The sequence below is a fragment of the Zingiber officinale genome, chromosome 3B (genome assembly GCF_018446385.1).
Source record: "Zingiber officinale cultivar Zhangliang chromosome 3B, Zo_v1.1, whole genome shotgun sequence".
In the NCBI taxonomy this organism is placed as follows: Eukaryota; Viridiplantae; Streptophyta; class Magnoliopsida; order Zingiberales; family Zingiberaceae; genus Zingiber; species Zingiber officinale.
Window position 1 is genome coordinate 107,987,613 of NC_055991.1, and position 19,492 is coordinate 108,007,104.

Genomic DNA, 19,492 nt, shown 5'->3' on the forward strand with positions numbered 1-19,492 from the left:
AGGTAGGTAGGTTTGGGCAAAGATTTAAAATATCAGTGTATGCTAGAGGTCCCAGAATGATATAGTTTAGGTATTACACCGTAGCCGCTCAACATGCATCTAAGCCTGCCAAGATAATTTCAGATTAGTTTTTCTCCTTTCATTTTCTTCCAATTACTTTATCTACTTTAAAAAAAACTACAGCGATTAAATAATTGAATTAAAATTTTGTCGCTTGTGTTGCTTGACATGGCTCATCAAATGTCAAAGAATCCTGAAATAAATTCAAATGAGAATTTACTCATTTAATCCCCTCCCACTTAATTTTTTTACTTCTAACTATAAAAGTAGATTAATTAGATAGTTGAATCAAAAATGAATTTTACCTATTTTTACTTCAATGTATGTCTGGATGAATTCAGAAGTGTTTACACCTTTAATCTTCTTCCAATTTACCTTGTAAGCTTTTAAGAATGTAACTAGATATTAGATAATCAATTGATTTAAAATTTTCCATGGGATAATTAACATGTTGAGCAAATTTGATTCTACATCAGCAAGTCCAACAAAAAGTCAAAAGACGCCACAATTTTCCTTAATATGGCCTGCATTCCATTTCTACATTCAAGTGAACATTATGATGATAGCATTCAGTAATAAGCTGATGAATACTAATAGGCTTTCACAAAGAAAGAAAGATGGATATTCCACTTGGCAATTACAAGCAAACTCAGAAGTCCAATATCAAGAAACCAGAAACAAAAATGTTGACAAAATCAAGTCATATTATCTGAATTAGGTTTTTTGGAAAACCTAAAAGGAAGAAGTTGTTTTTCTTAACATACCTTTCCTTTTCAATCAACCTCAGAAGTCCTGTGACAACTTTGTGCTCTATTTCCTGAGATGAAGTGAGATGCTTCCTGAACAGCTGCAAACCCATGTCCCACAATGAGCAGACATTTGGATTTTGCATAACATATGTTCTATCAAGTACTAAAGCAATGCCACGTATAGTCAACATCTGATCACAGAAGTCCTGCCAACATTTCTCTGCCAATGACAAAAAAACCACTAAGTCCGGACTTTGACCGACCAATGATGACAATGCCATAGAAATGTGCATTTCACATTCCTCCTTTATTCGTTGGTAAAGGCTCCATTCCATCTTATGCAAGCAAAGATTGCTGACAGCCTACAGAGTGCCAGAAATAAATCACAAGCCATTCTTAGAGGAAAGGAAACTAAACTGTATCCCGAAAGACAAAAAAATAATCAAGAAAACCACCTGATAGAGTTTTTCACGGTCGCATGGATCTGGTTTCTTCAAAAATATAGAAGTAATAGCAGACTTTAATGTTGCCCATGTGTCCTCCTCAAAATTTGTGGGAAGTGAAGGTTTAACTAAAAATCATGAAAATGCAAGCAATAACAAAGTGCTGTTCTGAGAACAAAAACTTCTAAGAGATTTTATAGAAAACATTCTAAATCAATATAAATAATTAAAATCAGTATAAATAATTAAAATTGACAAAAGCATCTTCAACTGTTAACTACATTAACCAGGCTGACACTTCACAGCAAAGAATTTTTGGCTATTATTCAAACAAAAGGCAATTTCTTATAAAATTTACTAGCCTCCAGAAAAAGTTGATGCCTGATAAATGTCATATATTTCTCATATTCATGTTACTTACAAACCAATTGCATAGCCAAATGATTGTGTTAATATTTTTTTTAAGAGAGACAATGTCTTCCGCAAAAGAGAAAACATACATTCAGTACCTAGGTATCTTCAGATGCTTTGATCCGAGAATGTCAAAGGTATGAGACACTATTGAGAAAAGTTCTCAAATTGAGAGGGAGAAAAAACCATATTATAATGTGAAACTTTTGTGATTGCTTTCTTCTTTTCAACTTTCCAATTTAGATATGGTATCACACATGGTTTAAAGTGTCGTGCTGAGACGGTCGAAACGGGCGAAACATCTCGTTCCGCTCGACGACAGACACCGGCACAACCCGACACCAAACCCACGACAGCTGCGACGTGTTGCGTGACAGCCGCAGCGGAGGGGTCGCTCGACCCCGCAACAACAACAAGAGGGTCGCATAACCCTTTCGCTGCCGCCACAGAGGTGTTGTGCAACCCTGCGGCCGCTACAAAGGGATCGCACAACCACCGTGGTCATGCTGGAGGAGTCACACGATCCCCGCGGCCATGGCTGAGGGGTTGCGCAATCCCGCGGCACAGCCGAAGTAGCGTGAGCTCGCGAGTGGCATTGAATTTCGGATTTTTTTTAATTAAACTTAGGTTAATTATTTTAATCAACTCCGAATTATGATGGAGATAATCTAAATAGGCTTTATTAAACCCTCATAAAATTTTTATTTATTTATTATCTATTTTCATATCTTTTTCTTTTTTAAAAAATTATTTTTTATATTATTTATTTTGTTTATTTTTTAAATATTTATGTTAAATATTCTATTTTTTAATTAATATATTTTATATTTAAAAAATACCGAAACTATATCGGCACAACACGATATGGTACCGAAACTATATCGTTCCGTCCAGGACTGAAACCTCGGCACTGGTCGAAATTTTAAACCTTGGTATCACATGACATTTCTATATGAATTCACAACTTTTGCATTGCTATTGATATAATCTCTTGACTTTTTAGTTAATCCACTCTAGATTCACTCAAAAATATTATCCTCTATAATTTGATTATGATGTTATAGCAGTGAATTTGATTGTTTTATATTATTTATTTCATTAGAAGGGGAGCTTTGGTGTAACAGTAAAGTTACTATTGTGTGACCTTGTGATCATGGGTTTGAGTCGCGGAAACAGTCTCTCGCAATGCAAGGTAAGGTTGCGTATAATATACCCAATGTGGTTCGATCCTTCCCCGAATCCTGCATTGGCGAAAGTTCCGTGCCCCTTTATATTATTTATTCTACTAAATTGTTGCCTTCTTCTAGCAAGAATGGATATTCGGTGACCTGGTCACACTTTCCATAAGAAGTCTCACACCTCAAATATTTGAAATTTGATTTAGTTGAAGTTGCATGCAGGTTATAATTGAATGAACTTAGTTAAATTTGTAACTGTTGATAATAGTTTAGTTATTTTTTCTTTGTAGATTAATGATAGAACAAATGTAAGAATTTTCCGAATATTGAAGTTACAAACTTCCAAGAGGCTATACAAGCAAAATGTCAAGTATCACGGTATCACCTATGATACCCTTATATAAATCTTAACATACTATGTGACATTCTCATACCACTTGATATGGAATAAGAATTAAATCAATTGTATAGCCAACCATACTTTATAATTACAGTTGTTTGTGAATTAGAAAATAAGTGTACAAGAATTTAGTATGACAGGTGAGAATGCTAAAGATGGAGTTGCAGGCTTATAAGGAAAGATAGGAGTAACTTAATACAGACCAAATCATTGTGTAAAATTATGGGTTGCCACCTTTAACAGAAACTGATTGTTTTGCTAACTTAATGAAAACCAATATTGAATGGTATGACTAGTCTCTACAATGACGTATATGTTGCCTCTAACAAGGATTATTGATTTATAGTATCACCCTAACACTTGACACAATTAGGCACATGTCGAAGCATGTCAAGATGAATTCCACTAATGATAAGATGTTTACTAATGTTTGTTTGTCGAAATGTTTATTATATATTTGTAGCTTTTTCCTCTAAAATTTTAATTTAATTGAGTATCTAATTAATTAAATTGACTATTTAATCACTATAGTCTTACTTCTATATATAAACAAGTGTAAGGAGTAGAATTTATCTGAATTCATGGCATACCACAATCTGCCAAACCACATCAGAGTGTTGATATGACATAGTACGATAAAATTTTAACTTCGATCCACTATCTGATTGTTGCATTCCTGCTTTATAAGTAAAAGAGTTAAGTGGAATGAGAACAAAGGAGTACCATTCATTTAAAATTTATTCCATCATGCTTCAACATATGTATCCAAAGTGAGTGTCTGTACAACATATTTGAAAAAAAAAAATCACTTGGTTGTTTAAATGGCCTAGTCTTAAATTAAATCATTCCTATAGAATGGAATTGTGGTATAAAATTAAGGTAATAAAGTTGATATAACTATAGTTAGATAAATTAAACAAAATGTGAGGGATAGAGCAACCCTACTTAAGTAGTTAAAAATGATTTGGGAAATTTTAATATTGCTAAGGTATAGCATAGAGTTAAATGTAGAGATAAGATTCATATGTTCTGATGTTCGAACTCTTCATCTACCCCCTATACTTGTGTCAAGTGGGCACTTGATGCATTGTGGGTTATATGTAATCATTTTCAAAATAGTCATGTCCGCTTGGATTCATACCCTTATCAAATGTTCATACCTAAGTCTGAGTAAGATATGATGTATATAGTTGACGAGCAAACAAAGTAAAATTTCTTGCATTCTCCCCATTCCATGCTACTCACTAGTTGGACGATGACATAAAGTAAACATGGGCTAATAGCACATTAAATTGTAGCATAAAATCATAATTTTTAACATCATTAGGTAAGCCTAATGACATAAAACTACTTAACTAATTATAATTTATAAATTACAGATCATGGAGATAGTAATTCCTATTACATTATGAGACCTAAAGTGGAACTTGTCAAAATAATAAACGACCTATCAGAGACTTAAATTGAACATGCTTATACCCACTATTGACTAAGTTCGACATCTATCAGATAGCTCAAAACTACCATATCCATGGTTCATCATAGCTCATTTGCATGAGATTAGGTGGGAAAATGCACCAAAATGGGCAATCCACATCTCCAGAGAACTATTGATACCAAGAATTAAAGTATCTTGAGCCTCATGTTAAAAATTCACAAAAAATCTTATATCGGATTTTGATTTCTAGTTTTTATGGTTTCTTCTGCCTCTAGTCAATTCAGATTTTCTCCTTGACCCTTAGATTCACATCTCCTTTCCTTGACTGAGATCTTCCCTAATCTTGCTCTCAATTTATCAACTTTCTTTTTTCATGTATATTCAACGGTGAACCAGATGCCATCCCTAACTCTCTTATTTGTATGTCTTCTCTAAGAACAAGATAAGGATTACCTTAGTTTGCCAGCTACAAAGTAATTACTTGATGGTCATGGTAGAGCCCTAACTGTCCCACAAGGACAATAACAATATCAATATTTGGCATCACAACATAGAACCTAATCTCAATTGGTCTCAACTATTTTGTGAGTGGGTTGAATCACAGATGAGATCTGCAAGAAACACACCTTAAACCATCTTTAGAACAAATGCGTGACATGCCAAATATACCTTATCCAAAGGGAATGAGTTCTCATATATACTCTAACAGGGGGTTCATCAGACTCAGTATAGTATTCTCCTTGTTGAAGGAAATATTGCAGGGGAGCAACAGTTCAACAACTCCAAGTGTTTGTCTATCTAAGGGTCTCAATTTCCTCCATCATCAAATTGTCTTTTGCTTAATAGAAACGAGTCTAATTTCTTTTCTAACAGATAATCATCACTTTGCAAATTTGAGAAACCAAAGTTATGGTCAAATTTGTTGATCCTTAACTTCTTTCTTCTTCTATGTTGCTCCTACTCTTCCTTAGTAATGCTCTAATACTAGTTTTAGGATCATTGTGCAACATGAATGTGATAGTTCAATGCCATCGGTTGTTAGATACACAATCACCAATTACATGAAATGGAAGTGAGAAACAAAGAACAAGAAAAGAGCAAGGCACAAACAGAATGCAGGAAAAATGATTGAGCCAAAAAAAAACGTGGAACCGCCATATTAACACTACAACGACCCCACGTCATATGGAGGGAGGTTCAACAGTAGCATAGGTGGTAAGTGCATGGCAGGGTGTCTATGGGTGATGAAATCCTTGGAATTCGACCCCTGCCCAGTCTGGACAGAATATCATTCGCTTATCATCTGTGCCAAGCCCGGGGGCTAAAAAAGGATTTAGCAAAAGATTGACTTTAATGTAGTCCAATGAGCTTCCCCATGTTCATGTCCACATAGATTCAACAAAATCAAATACAAGAGACTTTAGTTTAATGATAGTAATAAAAAAAAAGGATAAAAAAGGATGAATCTTAAAATTTTAGTGAATAAAAAAAATACTATTCTCCTAGGGTGACTTGATCACTTGACAATGGTCTTGAAAGCTTACAGACCAAAGAAGACTTATTAGAGTTAAATGAGTCAATTAGGTTTTAATCCCTTAATCTCTCAAGAATTATGAAAATTTAAATAGAATAGCCCAAAAACGCAAAATGATTAATAAAGAACGATAGCAATGATTTAAAGGGCTGATGTAAACTTAATTGAATAATATATGTGCATTTTTAAACTTTTAAAAGGTAAATTTGTTGATTGACTGCCTGATTGATTGACAAATGAGTGACGTCAGTGAGCGACCAAATGGCAAAAAGCCAAAAACTCAAACAATGAGTTTCAATTTTAGAATTTTGCTTCCATAAATTCTTGTACGTGTTCTAAGGTTTGTACTAAGCTTCCAAAGATTAAAAGTGTTCCCAATTTGGTAATGGTTCAGATAGGAATTTGAGTCACAAAAGCACTTAACTTACATTAAAATATAAATAATATTACATCGTCAAAACCATGGTGTCTTTTTGAATTGGTTGGTGTAATATTTTACAATCTTTAGATATTCTCCAAGTCTCCAACAAATACACCTCAAGTATGAATTATTAGTTTATTTTAATTTTCATCAAAACCAAATATCAAGACTTTGGTCTAATACATTGCATTCCGCTACAAAGAAGTACTACATGAAACGGTTCTACCCTTTCTTTTATGAACCAAATAGTCTAGAATTTTAACAAATACACATATTTATCAGATCAAAGTCTCACATATCATATATAAGATTGTTTTGCGGCTTCTGGAGCATCAGATTAGGAACACCAGGTCTTGTTAGTAGGATACCTAGTAGCTAGTTTTGGAAGAGCACCGGGTCTGGTTGGATAAGCCTGGTAGATCAGCACCTAGAAAGGTCGATTGAAGATCAGTTAGGGTTGGCATTTGCATAGTGAATCAATCATGATTCACGGCTCCAATATCCTCCTACTTTGAGAGGGAATCAGTGATAACAACGAGAATTTCAAAAAAAAAATAGATGATGAATCAGTTTTTTGCCGATAAATGGATAGTTGGTTGTAGGCTAAAATTCAAGTCCCAGAAACCAACCAAAGACTATCCAAAGTGCTGTCAAACTATATATATACGAAAGGCGCATACTTTTGAATGACTTAATGACGAGCTTCTTGGTAGTCGGCGGCTGGGGAGGTGTAGCCTTCTTCCTAGATAGATTGGAAGCGACCCCTATGATAGAAACAGGGGATGAAGTCCCCGTTTTGAGCTCCTCCTGGTCTACGAGAATTGAGTCTTCCTCCTCCGCAGGTCGTGGAGGCACGTCGGTGTCAAAGTGGCGTTGGAGGCCGTTCTTCTCCTGGTCCAAGGAGCAGGCTGCGACCTGTTGGGATTTAGCCTTCTTCATGGGGTTAGAGCAGTCGGGAGAAACCGGGGTGGTGCTGCAGGTTGCTCCGATACTGTGGTTGCTGTTCGTGGTGGTTCCGCCGCCGCCGCCGCCGCTGCTTCTGCTGCCAGAAAAAGGCCTCTTGTGTTGAGTCATCAATTGATCTCATGCAGTTAAGAGCATGTCGGACGCTAGAGCAATTGGGGGAGATCGAGACGGAGGAGAAGAGAAGCGAGGGCCTGCGCGAGGAGGAAGTGAAGGCGAAGGCGTAGTAGAAGCGAGAGAAAGGGGCAGCGAGCGTTTTATTCGATCCCCTTTTATTGAATGGGATATTGGGATTTGGTTTGGAAAGAGGTCGAGCCATTTAGGTCCGGCCTGGCTCGAACAACTCGGTTGGTACATATAAAATAGGCTATGAGTATATTTAACGTATTAAATTTGAATTGAAATGTCATCCTGCTATTAGTCCTTGTAATGTACATTACATGCTATTAATTTTATAATCTAGATTACAAAAAGTTTATTATTTTTTACTCAGATTATATTAGTACCAAATAAAAAATAATAAACTTTATAATCTAGATTACGATGAACACTGTATAATTTTAAGTTCAATGTTTAACTAAAATTTAAATATCAAATATATTTCTAATCTATTACCTATACCAATCAGTCATCGACATCGGTCATCATTGACATCGCTGTTGACCTACTGCCGCCACCGTCAATAGAGATCATAGCATATTTTATCATTTTATAATAATATAAATTATATTCTTTATAAAAAATAATACACTAAGGGGCTGCTTGTTTCGGATAAAGGAATGGGATAGGTAATAAGAATGATTGTATATAATAATGAAATGGGAATGATTCTCATACTCCCCATATTATTCATTAATGGCTCATTCCCATATTTTAAGGAATGAATCCGTGGGGCCCACTATCATTTCCCCAAATCAAGCACCAAGTTTCATTCCATTCTCATTCCAAACCCTCCAAACAAGCAGCCCCTAAGAATATAATTATCCTTGTAATCAAAGATTACATGCATAGTATATAACTCTGTCACGAAATGTAATATTAATTATATTACAAATTTTATTATATTATAAATTTAATTACATTACCGCTAACTAAACTCAATATAAGATTATAAGCTTAATTATATTACCCCTAACCAAATATTTCATAAGATGGTGCAAACTACTTACAAGAATAAATAACATAAATATTTCTATTTACTTTTTTTCACATATATATGTATCTTGTACACCTGATCAGTAGACGATCATGGATGATTCTCTGTAAATCCGAACGCTCGAACCCTCCCAAATGCCCCGAGTCGCTAAAATCCACTCGGAGCACACGGCAGTGATCCGGACATCACCCATGAGTTGTCCACCCACCATATATATATATATAACAGAAACGAATATGAGGGCAAGAATCTGTTTCAAATTTGCACAGCAAAATGGCAACCTTGATGAAAAATACTGGTGGCATGCTCCCCATAAAAGCACAGACAAAGGTCAAAATGTATAGTTTCTATTTTGGAAACATGGAAGTGTACTTTCACAAACAAGCAAGCCTGTCAAGATCTTCAACACACATGTTTCTGTCCATTCTAAAAGAGGGTACGGTAATTTCATTACAATCCAAGACCAACGGTTCGACCATCTCTTCGACGAAGGCCTGCCGTATATTGCTTCTCCAAGTCGGTGTCGAGCTCCTCGCGTTTTTTTGCTTGGAGGCTTCCATCCTTTTCCACTTTGACGTCTGGAGCCACATTGCCCTTCACACCCTACAATTGGCCATAGCCAAAAAGGCAACCTCAGACTCTAAAAATGTGTTAGTACGGGATTGAGATTCTCTGTTAAATCGTTTTACAGATTGAAGACACTCTTGTAACATAAGATAAATCGAGGTTCTGACGACTACTTGCAAAAAGAGAACGTTAGAGATTACCATGAGTCTGTTGAACTTTTCCTGTCGATCCTGGTCCGAAAACAGATGAAGGTCCCAGCTACTGGAGGACTGAAGCATTTGCAAGTAAAACGAGATGCATCAGGATAACAACCTAAATCAACAATTTGTCAATGAAATCAAAACATGAAATACCTCTTGAGAAGAGTCCTTTTTGTTACCCCAAAGTAGCTTTTTCTTTTGGTCAGTGGACAAGCATCCAACTCCTCCAAAACCTACAAGGTTCTTATTCACTGCAAAAGTATGAAGATAAGTAAGCATGGCAAGGAGATTCAAATAATTGAAATTTTGCAACTAGTCATGAAATCTAATAAGCATGGTCCAAGAAAAAGCTGCATTCTAAAAGCCGTATACTAATTTTAATAAATCTCCAAACGCCTTGAAGTTGAGTTCAATACACCATTATGTCTATGTACAATGTGACCCCACCACTTGAATAAAAGCTTTTGATAACCAATCAAATGGACTTAAGTTTTTGGGCTAAGATAAGCTCAAGATCTCTGTTCAGTGATATATTTAGTGCCATAAATCACATCCAACATGCTTGAAGAATTATATACAGAATCTTGAGCAAAAAAGAGCCAGACTACCACATAATGAGAAACAAACATCCATCATAAATAATCAAATACAAATTAAAAATGCAAAGGGGGAATGTGCAGCCTCATTGTCATACATTGGATGCAGTTACAAAATTTGAGGATATTAAAATGACCAAGCAGATTATTGTTGTGAAAATATTCCAAGTAGTTATTATAAAACTAGGATACTTACCTAGTTCAGCAGCTTTCATGGCAGCAAATTTTGCTGAACCAACAGTGTTAGCAGCTCCAGCATTCGTGTTTGTAGAATTGGTCTCACCAACAGGTTCAGAACTAGATAATGGCACTTCATCTACGAAGTAGTCAAATTTAGATTATTTGTCAACAGTCTGGCAGATTACGCGGGCAATGCATGCAGAAACATAGGAAGTGAATATATAGATTCTGTGAAGCACGAACCATGTGTTGCTGGACCACCTTTGACTTCTCTTGATGGAGAATTTTGACTTTTCTTGTCTGCATGTTTAGAGGCTTCATCTACATTTTTTTCTTGTTGACTAAACAAAGTTCTTCTCTCACGTTTTTCATCTTCCCTTTCATGATATTTCCTCTTATGGTCCTCCTTTGCATGGTGCTCCTTGCTATTTGCAGTATCATTTTTACAAACTGGGGGGCTCCTGCGATAGGTACTTCTGTAGTCGTGTGATTCTCTCTTCCTATAACGGTCCTGCTCTGAATCATAATGTTGATTTAACTTTCTTCGGGCATCAATTTTTTCAAAACCTTTATCATACTCTCTTTCCTTATCCTTTTTCCTATCCTCTGCAATCTTGGTGTATCTGCCAGATAGTCTCTCAACTCTTGTATAGTCAGAATCCCTGTCATTCCTTGCATACCTGGATGGCCGTTGGTAATTCTTATCATTCTCATCAATTTGTCTGTCATGCTTGCTGTAAGCATCACGCCTTTTGTATTCATGGGAATTGGAATATGAATATTTCTCATTGTGCTTTTGGGACTCATGACCTCTACTAGGCCTGTTTCGAGTAGAATGGGAATCCCTTTCTGACTCTCTTCCAGCATCATTCCTCCGCTGATCCGAAGACATCCGTGTAAGATTATCCTTGGGAGGTAGTGGACTGCGACTGCGCTCATATCTTGGACTTCCTATCAGTTATTATAACACAAAAATGGGATCATACTCACATATGTAAAACATAGACATTCATAGCATTCTAGCCTTAGACAACAAATCAGTAGATGCAGAAATGAAGCAACATCTAAGACTTGTTTTAGGGGGCTAATTAATAAAATGCCATGCGGGGGTTAATTAATAAAATGCCATGCAAGTTCGAAGAGTCAAATAAAAGACAATACTTAGTGAAAGTTGAGGATTTGGGTATCAGCGAGAGGGAGAGAGAGAGAGACAAGGTTAGTTAAAATTCAGTCCAGAACATTGTTCTAGTCATTCTTCAGTTGAGCAGGCAAGTTGAACTAATTAGTTATCCTCGACTTTTTTATGAAGATAGCTGTCTTGTGGATTTGTATCATGAGTATCACACAGTTTAGGAAAACCTAGTCTACTCTCTTAAGAAGATCAAAATTCAAGAGCCATTCATCCACCAAGGTTTCAAGAATTGCTAACTCAAGTTTCAATTTTCAATGAGTAGAATGTCTTCAATGGAAAAAGCAGTGAATGATTACCAATGTGGGGCTAAATGAAACACCAAACCTACTAACCCTTAGGCGCTTGGCACAACTTCAGGAAATACAAGGATCTATGAAGAATTTACATGTACTGTTCAAGCTTCTGGTAGCTAGTACCTTTATTGTGTCTCCACCTTCTGTAAAAGTATGTTTCATAAGTATTTGCAGCAAAATGGGCATAGCTGAGTTGGTAGACTTGTATCAATGGGCAAGGGATCGAGTCGTGGCTGCGGCAAAATAACCCTCCCACTTACATTATGTTTGGATGGGGTGAGGGAAGGTTCATTAACGGAAGGGGAATGGAAAGGAAGTATTTAGTTTCCCCTTGTTTGGGAGGAATGGAAGGTTAATTAACACAACATGTGTTACCTTGTTTGGGAGAAAAGAAAAGGAAATGAAGGTTAAACATATAAAATTACAAAATTATGCTCACAAATAAATCATCATAAATTTATTTTAGAATAAATTTAATCCAATTAATAATAATATTAATAAGTTAGAAAATATATATATAATAAATAATTTTTTTTATAATTTTAAAATAATTTTAGATATCTCATTTAAATTAGAAATTAATTGAAATAATTAATTAAAAATTTAATTAAAAACCTAACTCTGCCTTGCTCTCCTCTCCTCTCCTCTTGCCTGCACGGCGCACTCCTCTCTTCCGCGTGACCCACTCGCCACCTGCCACCCCCCCTTCCCCATCGAGCAGAGAACAGCCGCCGCCGGTGTCTCCTCACCACCGACACCGCCTCCTCGAGCACGCTCGCGCCGCCACACATCTACTCCATTGTTGCTGCCCCCTCTTCTCCATCAAGGGGTCGGAGGCCCCGCCTCCTCGAGCACGCTCTCGCCATCACGCATCACCTCCGCTATTGCTGCCCGTCAAGAGAGCCTCGATCATCTCCTCCTCCTCAAGCTCTGGTATAGGATAATATTGGAAGAAATTTTATCTGTGCTCCCTTTCCCCTTCCTTATACTCTGATTTGGAGTGCAAGAAATTCAGTCTCTTTTCCCCTTCGCAAGGTTAAGGCTTACCCTTCCTTCCCCTTTATCTCATTAACTCACTCCTTCCGACACGAGGTTAAAAGTTCTCCTTCCCCTTTTCCTCCCCTTCCCTCCTCTTCCCTCACCTCCCCTCACCTCCTCCCAAACAGAGGATTAGCAGGTCGTTCAATAATTTACTACCTCCCTTCATCTTACCATGGGACCGACAATGAGGGGTGCTTGGTCTGAGCATTATCACATTTTTGCATCAATGTTTCAGAAGTATTCTTCTAAATGATTATCTATTATCCAATTATGCTCGCTACACACTTACCTCCATTTCTTAATACTCTTCAATGGTAAAAGCTGCTTAATTTGACTAAACAAAATATATAATAACTCCTAAGAATTTCTTCAACCAAGGAAATTTTTACAGGTGGAGGAATCACAATAAGTTACTACCAGAAGACAACTAAAGCTATTCATAATCTCCAGCAACCACTTCGAACATTGTCCTAAATCTTCTTAAACAGTGCAGACTGTAGATATCAATTTTAAACAATCAATAAGATGTATTTTACATTCTAGCATCTTCTGCAAAAATAAAAAAACTGTCAAAAACATTAATGAAACAAACTCAACAATTCTCTTGACAACATTTTGCAATTCAATTTTTTGAAGTAGCTGAAGTTGGATTACTAACCACCAGATGAAGATGAATCTGATCTACCAAGAGGTGAATGGCGGCGATACTTCCTACCAGCAGCATCACTTGTGAGCTTTCTAAAAGATGGCTTCACATCTAAGTTTTCAGATAACGATTTGGGTGAGGGATCCTCCATTAAACCAGTACCTAGACAATTTATAGCTTTTTATAGTCATCTGAACTCAAGTTGAAGAAGCAATGATTTAAAACCCAGGAAAAAGGAACCACAGACACCAAAGAAAAGCACATACAATACAACATATTTTGAGGACAATTATTTCGATCACATACAATACTAGACATTTGAGGGCATTAATTATTTCAGTCAAGGTTTATAAAATGTATGCTTGCAGGACACAATGCCGCATATATAGCCATACATAAGAGATTATTTAACATTAATTTGAACACAAAAGAATAATTCAAATAATTATCATGAAATTGATCCAACTGAACAGAATATAAAATAATAGTTTATACCACATAACGATTAGCGAAGAAGTACAAATCTTCATCATCATCTAGCTGTGTTCATGCTAACTACTTGGGGTTGACTATGAGATCATTGCCAACTAGTAATATTTAACTGTATTGATTTTTTTATTACATTGACTAACTATAAAATCTGTCTTTGAACATGTTTGTACCTTCTTAACATTTTTCTCTTATTTTATCAAGTATTGGAGGAACATGGGATAAGATGGTATCAAAGTTGAAAAAAGTAACTAAGAGTGTACTTGGTGAGTCAAAGAGATATGCACCGCTAAGTAAAGAATCTTGGTGATAGAATGAGAAAGTACAAGAGAAAGTGAAGGAAAAACGAAAAACTTATAAGGAATTATATATTTATAAGAACAAGGAAAACTTAAAAAAATATACAATCGCCAAAAAAGAAGCTAAGAAAGTAGTGAGTGAAGAAAAAAATGAAACTTTTGAACGATTATATCAAAAATTGGATACAAAAGAAGGGGAAAGAGACATTTATAGAATAGCTAAAGTGAGAGAAAGGAAAACAAGAGATCTTAGCTAAATAAAATGTATTAAAGATGAATGTAATAGGGTATTAGTAAACAATGGAGAAATAAAAGAGCGGTGAAAGAGGTATTTTCATCAACTTTTTAATGAAGGTTTAGGTGACCAACTTAACTTAGGTAATTTAAGTAGGTCAAATGAGCATAGAAATTTTAATTTTTATCGTAAAATTCAAACTTCAGAAGTAAAATAAACTTTAAATGAGATGCACAATGGAAAAGCCGTTGGACCAGATGATATTCTGATAGAGGTATGGAAGTGCTTAGGGAAACAAGGTATTAAATGACTTACAAAATTATTTAACATGATATTGAAAACAAAAAAAATGTCTGATCAATGGAGGATAAGTACTCTAGTTCCCTTATATAAGAACAAGAGAGACGTACAAAATTCTGCAAACTATAGGGGTATTAAACTAATGAATCATACTATGAAACTTTGGGAAAAAGTAATAGAAAAAAGATTAAGAAGACCACAGTGACAGAAAATCAATTTGGGTTCATGCCTGGAAGGTCGACAATAGAAGCTATACATCTTCTTAGACAATTAATTGAAAAATATCGGGAGCAAAAACAAGATCTACACATGGTATTCATTGACTTAGAAAAAGCTTATGATAAAGTCCCAAGAGAAATTATATAGAGAATTTTAGAAAAGAGAGGTGTTAGCCCGACCCCACCTAGTGGGAAAAGGCTTGGTTGTTGTTGTTGTTGTTGTAGAGGTGTTAGCGTAACATATATTGAACTAATTAAGGATATGTATGAGGATGTAACGATCAGAGTAAAGACTTCAGACGGAGTAACTGAAACATTTCAAATAAAGATAGGGTTATATCAAGGATCAGCTCTAAGTCCCTATCTTTTTACACTAATTATGGACGAACTCACTGCGCACATTCAAGACACAGTATCGTGGTACATGTTGTTTGAAGATGATATTATTTTGGTAGATGAAACACGTGAAGGAGTAAATGCTAAACTAGAATCTTGGAGGGAAACACTAGAAGGGAAAGGTTTTAAGCTTAGTAGATTAAAGACAGAATATATGGAATTTAAGTTTAGCAATATTAGAAGTAATGAAACAATTGTTAAGATAAGAGAGGACGAGTTGCCCGGAACCGAGAGATTTAAATATTTAGGATCATTTTTGCAAAACAATAGAGAGATTGAGAGAGATGTCTTACATAAAATACAAGCAGAATGAGTGAAATGGAGGGGAGCGTCGAGTGTTTTATGTGACCGTAAAGTACCTTTTAAACTTAAGGTAAGTTCTATAAAATCGCAGTTAGACCTGCTATGCTATATAGAGCTGAATGTTGGGCTAACTCGAGCACATGAGCAAAAGATGAGAGTTGCAGAGATGAGGATGTTAAGGTGGATGTGTGGACATACGAATATGGACAAAATAAGAAATAAGAGCACTAGAGAGAAAGTCGGAGTTGCATCTATTGAGGAAAAATTCCGAGAGACACGTTTAAGATAGTATGGACATGTATTTAGACGACCAATAAATGCTCCAGTTAGGCGGTGTGAAATTATGATAAACATGCATATTAAAGAGGAAGAGGAAGACCAAAAAAGGCTTGGTTAGCAACAATAAAACAAGATAAAATTTATTTAAATATAGATGATGATATAATAGGAGATGGAGCTCAATGGCGTAAAAGGATTCATACAACCGACCCCAATAGTGGGAAAATGCTTGGTTGTTGTTGTTGTTGTTGTTGTTGTATCAAGTATTGGAGGAGCAATTAATTGTTCTCAAACATTAGTATCTTTATTTTATTTTTCCTAATAACTCCTCACATCCATTTTAACCTTTTGTCTCTGTCCATTAACTTTTTGTACATAAATTATGACACACTGTATCACAATCTTATTAAATTTCCTTTAAACTAATGAGGACATGATGATCGCACGACACTTCAAAGACTCCTCTTCATTTCAACCACCTACTTTTATATGAATAATGAAATCATCATCAATATTTCGTCCATTATAATTTTACCACTCATTCTTTTCATATTATTGGAATATATATAGAATCGGTTCCACTTATCTAAAAAAGTGTCAAATTTCTAAATGTTTTCCACAATTTAATTTTTGAATTTAATCTAACTACAATCTCATCAATTAACACACATCATGTGCAAATAACCTATACAATAAACAATACTTACAACCATACAAGATCATTTGTCACTCCTAGTGGCTCTAGCATTAGTAACAACATTATCATCCATATCCTTAGTCAAGTTAATATGATTAGTAGATATTCTTTGTTTTCTAAAACCCATCACAATTGTTATCTTGGGACTCCACCATAAACTTTCCAAATCACTAAAATATCATATGTAAAACCTCCTTTTTCTCAATTTTTTTCCTTTAGTCACCTTATTAAATAAATAAAATTGATAGTTAATCTTAAAACATGAACCAAATTAATTTTCAGAAATGATTACCTTATCGTCTTCTCCACTTAACAACACTTTACTGAAGTTTCAAGGTTTGATTAATTCTTGATATCTCTAAAATTTGAACAACAATATACATCATATTTATTTTATAAAAAGGTAATAAAAAAAATTCCTCCATTCTTTATGCACCTTATTAATTATCAAAGTTGTATTGAATAACTTAGTCAATCAAATTACACATTGTTCTCCTAATCTCTTCCAAACTTCAACAGAATTGGCACTCAAACCTACACTGTAACCTAACTTTATTTTCTTTAAAGAATTGTTAACCTCACTTTAACTGATATTAAAATCAAATACATAATTCCTAAATTTGCAAAACAACTTCAGTCAGTAAAATCAAATTATATGTAGAATTTTCATTAAATAGTTTAGAATAAATAATTTCTTCATCTTTATTGAATTGCGATATGACAAAAGCTTTTAGATTTTAATATTTTAGGCATTTACATACCTAACTCTCTCAAATTTTATTCTCTAGATTTTACAGTTTGATAAATATCTTCCCCTATTCTTAGTTCTTAGATTATCATAGAACCTACTTTAAGGTTTAAAACTTTGTTATGTTTACAACTTTTTGCCATAGTTTTAGCTACATTAGATTATTTTCTTTCTACAATGTTTGCAACATTTAACTAATGAATTCTTAAACTAATAGTCTTTCGTACCTCGTACCTCGCACCTCCACCAACTTTCTGTAAATCCAATTTCTACTTTCAACATCTTATTATTATTGTGCCTAAAATTTCCAATCTAGTTCTTTTAGAAATAGAAGCAAATTAAAAATAAATTTAGTAGGATGAATCAATAAAAGATTAAAGCAATATAAATAGGTATGATTATATGCATATGGAAGTTTGTGACCAATTTTTAACAATTCTTCTACGGGTTAGTGTATACCACGACCTAAAGAGCCAAAAAGATCATATAATGACAACTTCAGTTATATTTTATCGAACAATTATGAGTCCAAGTTTTTCTAGCATAGATGCATCAGGTTTATACTAGCTAAAAACTTCAATCAGATCTTGAAAGCCAAGAAGTTGACAGTCAAAAAGAACATATAATCACTAACATAAAGTAAAAATATCTAATCTACCAGCGTTTGATCCCATTAGTCCTTTACAATGTTGGTAAGGCTGGTTAGCAGATAGAAAGAGTAAACATGGGCATGCCTAAAAATATACATGTAACAGGCGAGCAGCTTGTCTAAGTGCAAAGTCAAAATCACACAAGGCCAATAGTTACTCATAAGAACCAAAGCTAAACTGGAAAAAAAGGAAGTAAATGAGAATCCTCCTACTGTTAGTCTCGAAGAATTCAGAAGCGAAACAAAACCAGTGACTTTTATATTAAAAATACCTTTTCCCAGACGCAGATGCAGTATTCTTGTCAAGGAAGAGGGCAATCGTGTATTTCAAGAACCGTAATTTTATCAAGACTCAAGAGCCCGAAAGCATAACTGATCTAGCAGAAAAAAGATAAAGATATGCGATAACGAAATTCATCCCCTGATCGACAACACCATCAAATCAGGAGCACGAGCACGACAATAAACATGACGAATCGATTAAGATATGTACCGACTAACAATTGTTACCTTATCGAAGCGGAAATCAAAGAGACTATTTTGCGTCCTTGACTCTCTAGGGTTGAATCCCTCAGGGCTCGTGGCGAAATTGGAAGAGGAAACAATGTAAATGAACCGGCTCTGTCGGGAAACAATGAACTCGGCTCGTGAACCGGATAATTTTCAATATACTGACGGCCCGCGGCCCACTAAATTTCAGCTAGCCACAAGAAACTTGGGATTGATTTAGATTATCAAGGGGAGAACTTTTCATTTGGCTTAGGGTGGAAAAGAGTTAAATAATATATATGTTGATATTTTAAATTGGTGAAAAAGTGTTCAAAATGTGAATTAAGATATATAAAAAATAACTTCAATGAAAATGTGGATACTTCTACTTTGGAAAAAATTAAGGCAAGTGGATTAACTTATATTAAATCACACTATCAAAATGACACGAGTACGGTCAAATCTTACTTTTCAAAGTTATATGTTATAAAAGGTAATTTGTTCACCCTTAATATCCCTACTAATTCATTTCTAGGCCAACACGGATGAGTAAATCACATGTAACTATTAGTCATTAGTACAGATGACTAAGGCAAAAGGAAGATATATTCAAACGTATCGAATTTTGATTTTAATATCTCATATAATAATATCTTATATCTTAACCATCATTTCATCTTAAGAGAACTATTTTTCATAATTCCTCGTGGAAGAATTTTTTGAGAAATTGATCGTGATTCTAATACATGCATAGTACCTTCCAAAAAGATATAAATTTGTTTCACTACTTATTATACATAGTATTGACAATGATTCTAATAAAAACATCTCTAACAAGATGATGAAATTTAAATATTTCCACTATCCAAGTAAAAACTTATAATATATATATTTTGAGAGAGTGAAAAGAGCATAATCTCAT

General features: G+C 34.9%; 2 protein-coding genes across 4 annotated transcripts in view; both read right to left on the bottom strand.

The window, feature by feature from the left end:
• The window catches only part of LOC121967248 (cullin-4-like), a 42,083-nt gene extending 34,226 nt beyond the window's left edge, over positions 1 to 7,857 (bottom strand). Inside the window, exons 1-3 of one of the 2 annotated variants that reach the window (XM_042517349.1) lie at positions 7,315 to 7,857; positions 1,265 to 1,380; positions 825 to 1,171 (exon numbers count right to left, since the gene is read on the bottom strand). In XM_042517349.1, the coding sequence (XP_042373283.1) occupies positions 825 to 1,171; positions 1,265 to 1,380; positions 7,315 to 7,708 (857 nt within the window). In that variant the 5' untranslated portion in view covers positions 7,709 to 7,857. Of the gene's footprint in view, positions 1 to 824; positions 1,172 to 1,264; positions 1,381 to 6,929; positions 6,952 to 7,314 lie in introns of those variants that run through there. The other variant, XM_042517350.1, reaches the window with a different exon arrangement.
• A 1,223-nt stretch (positions 7,858 to 9,080) lies between these two features.
• Positions 9,081 to 18,745, bottom strand: LOC121967249 (arginine/serine-rich coiled-coil protein 2-like). 2 transcript variants are annotated; one of them, XM_042517353.1, is made up of 7 exons: positions 18,592 to 18,745; positions 13,481 to 13,630; positions 10,540 to 11,247; positions 10,313 to 10,432; positions 9,674 to 9,771; positions 9,521 to 9,589; positions 9,081 to 9,356 (listed from the first exon to the last, which is right to left on the bottom strand). In XM_042517353.1, the coding sequence occupies exons 2-7, from the start codon at positions 13,617 to 13,619 to the stop codon at positions 9,204 to 9,206; spliced, it is 1,287 nt and encodes a 428-aa protein (XP_042373287.1). In that variant the 5' UTR covers positions 13,620 to 13,630; positions 18,592 to 18,745; the 3' UTR covers positions 9,081 to 9,203. The 2 variants fall into 2 exon arrangements, with proteins under 2 accessions (XP_042373287.1, XP_042373285.1); XM_042517351.1 differs by having other exon boundaries at positions 9,081 to 9,393.
• Positions 18,746 to 19,492: the final 747 nt, after the last annotated feature.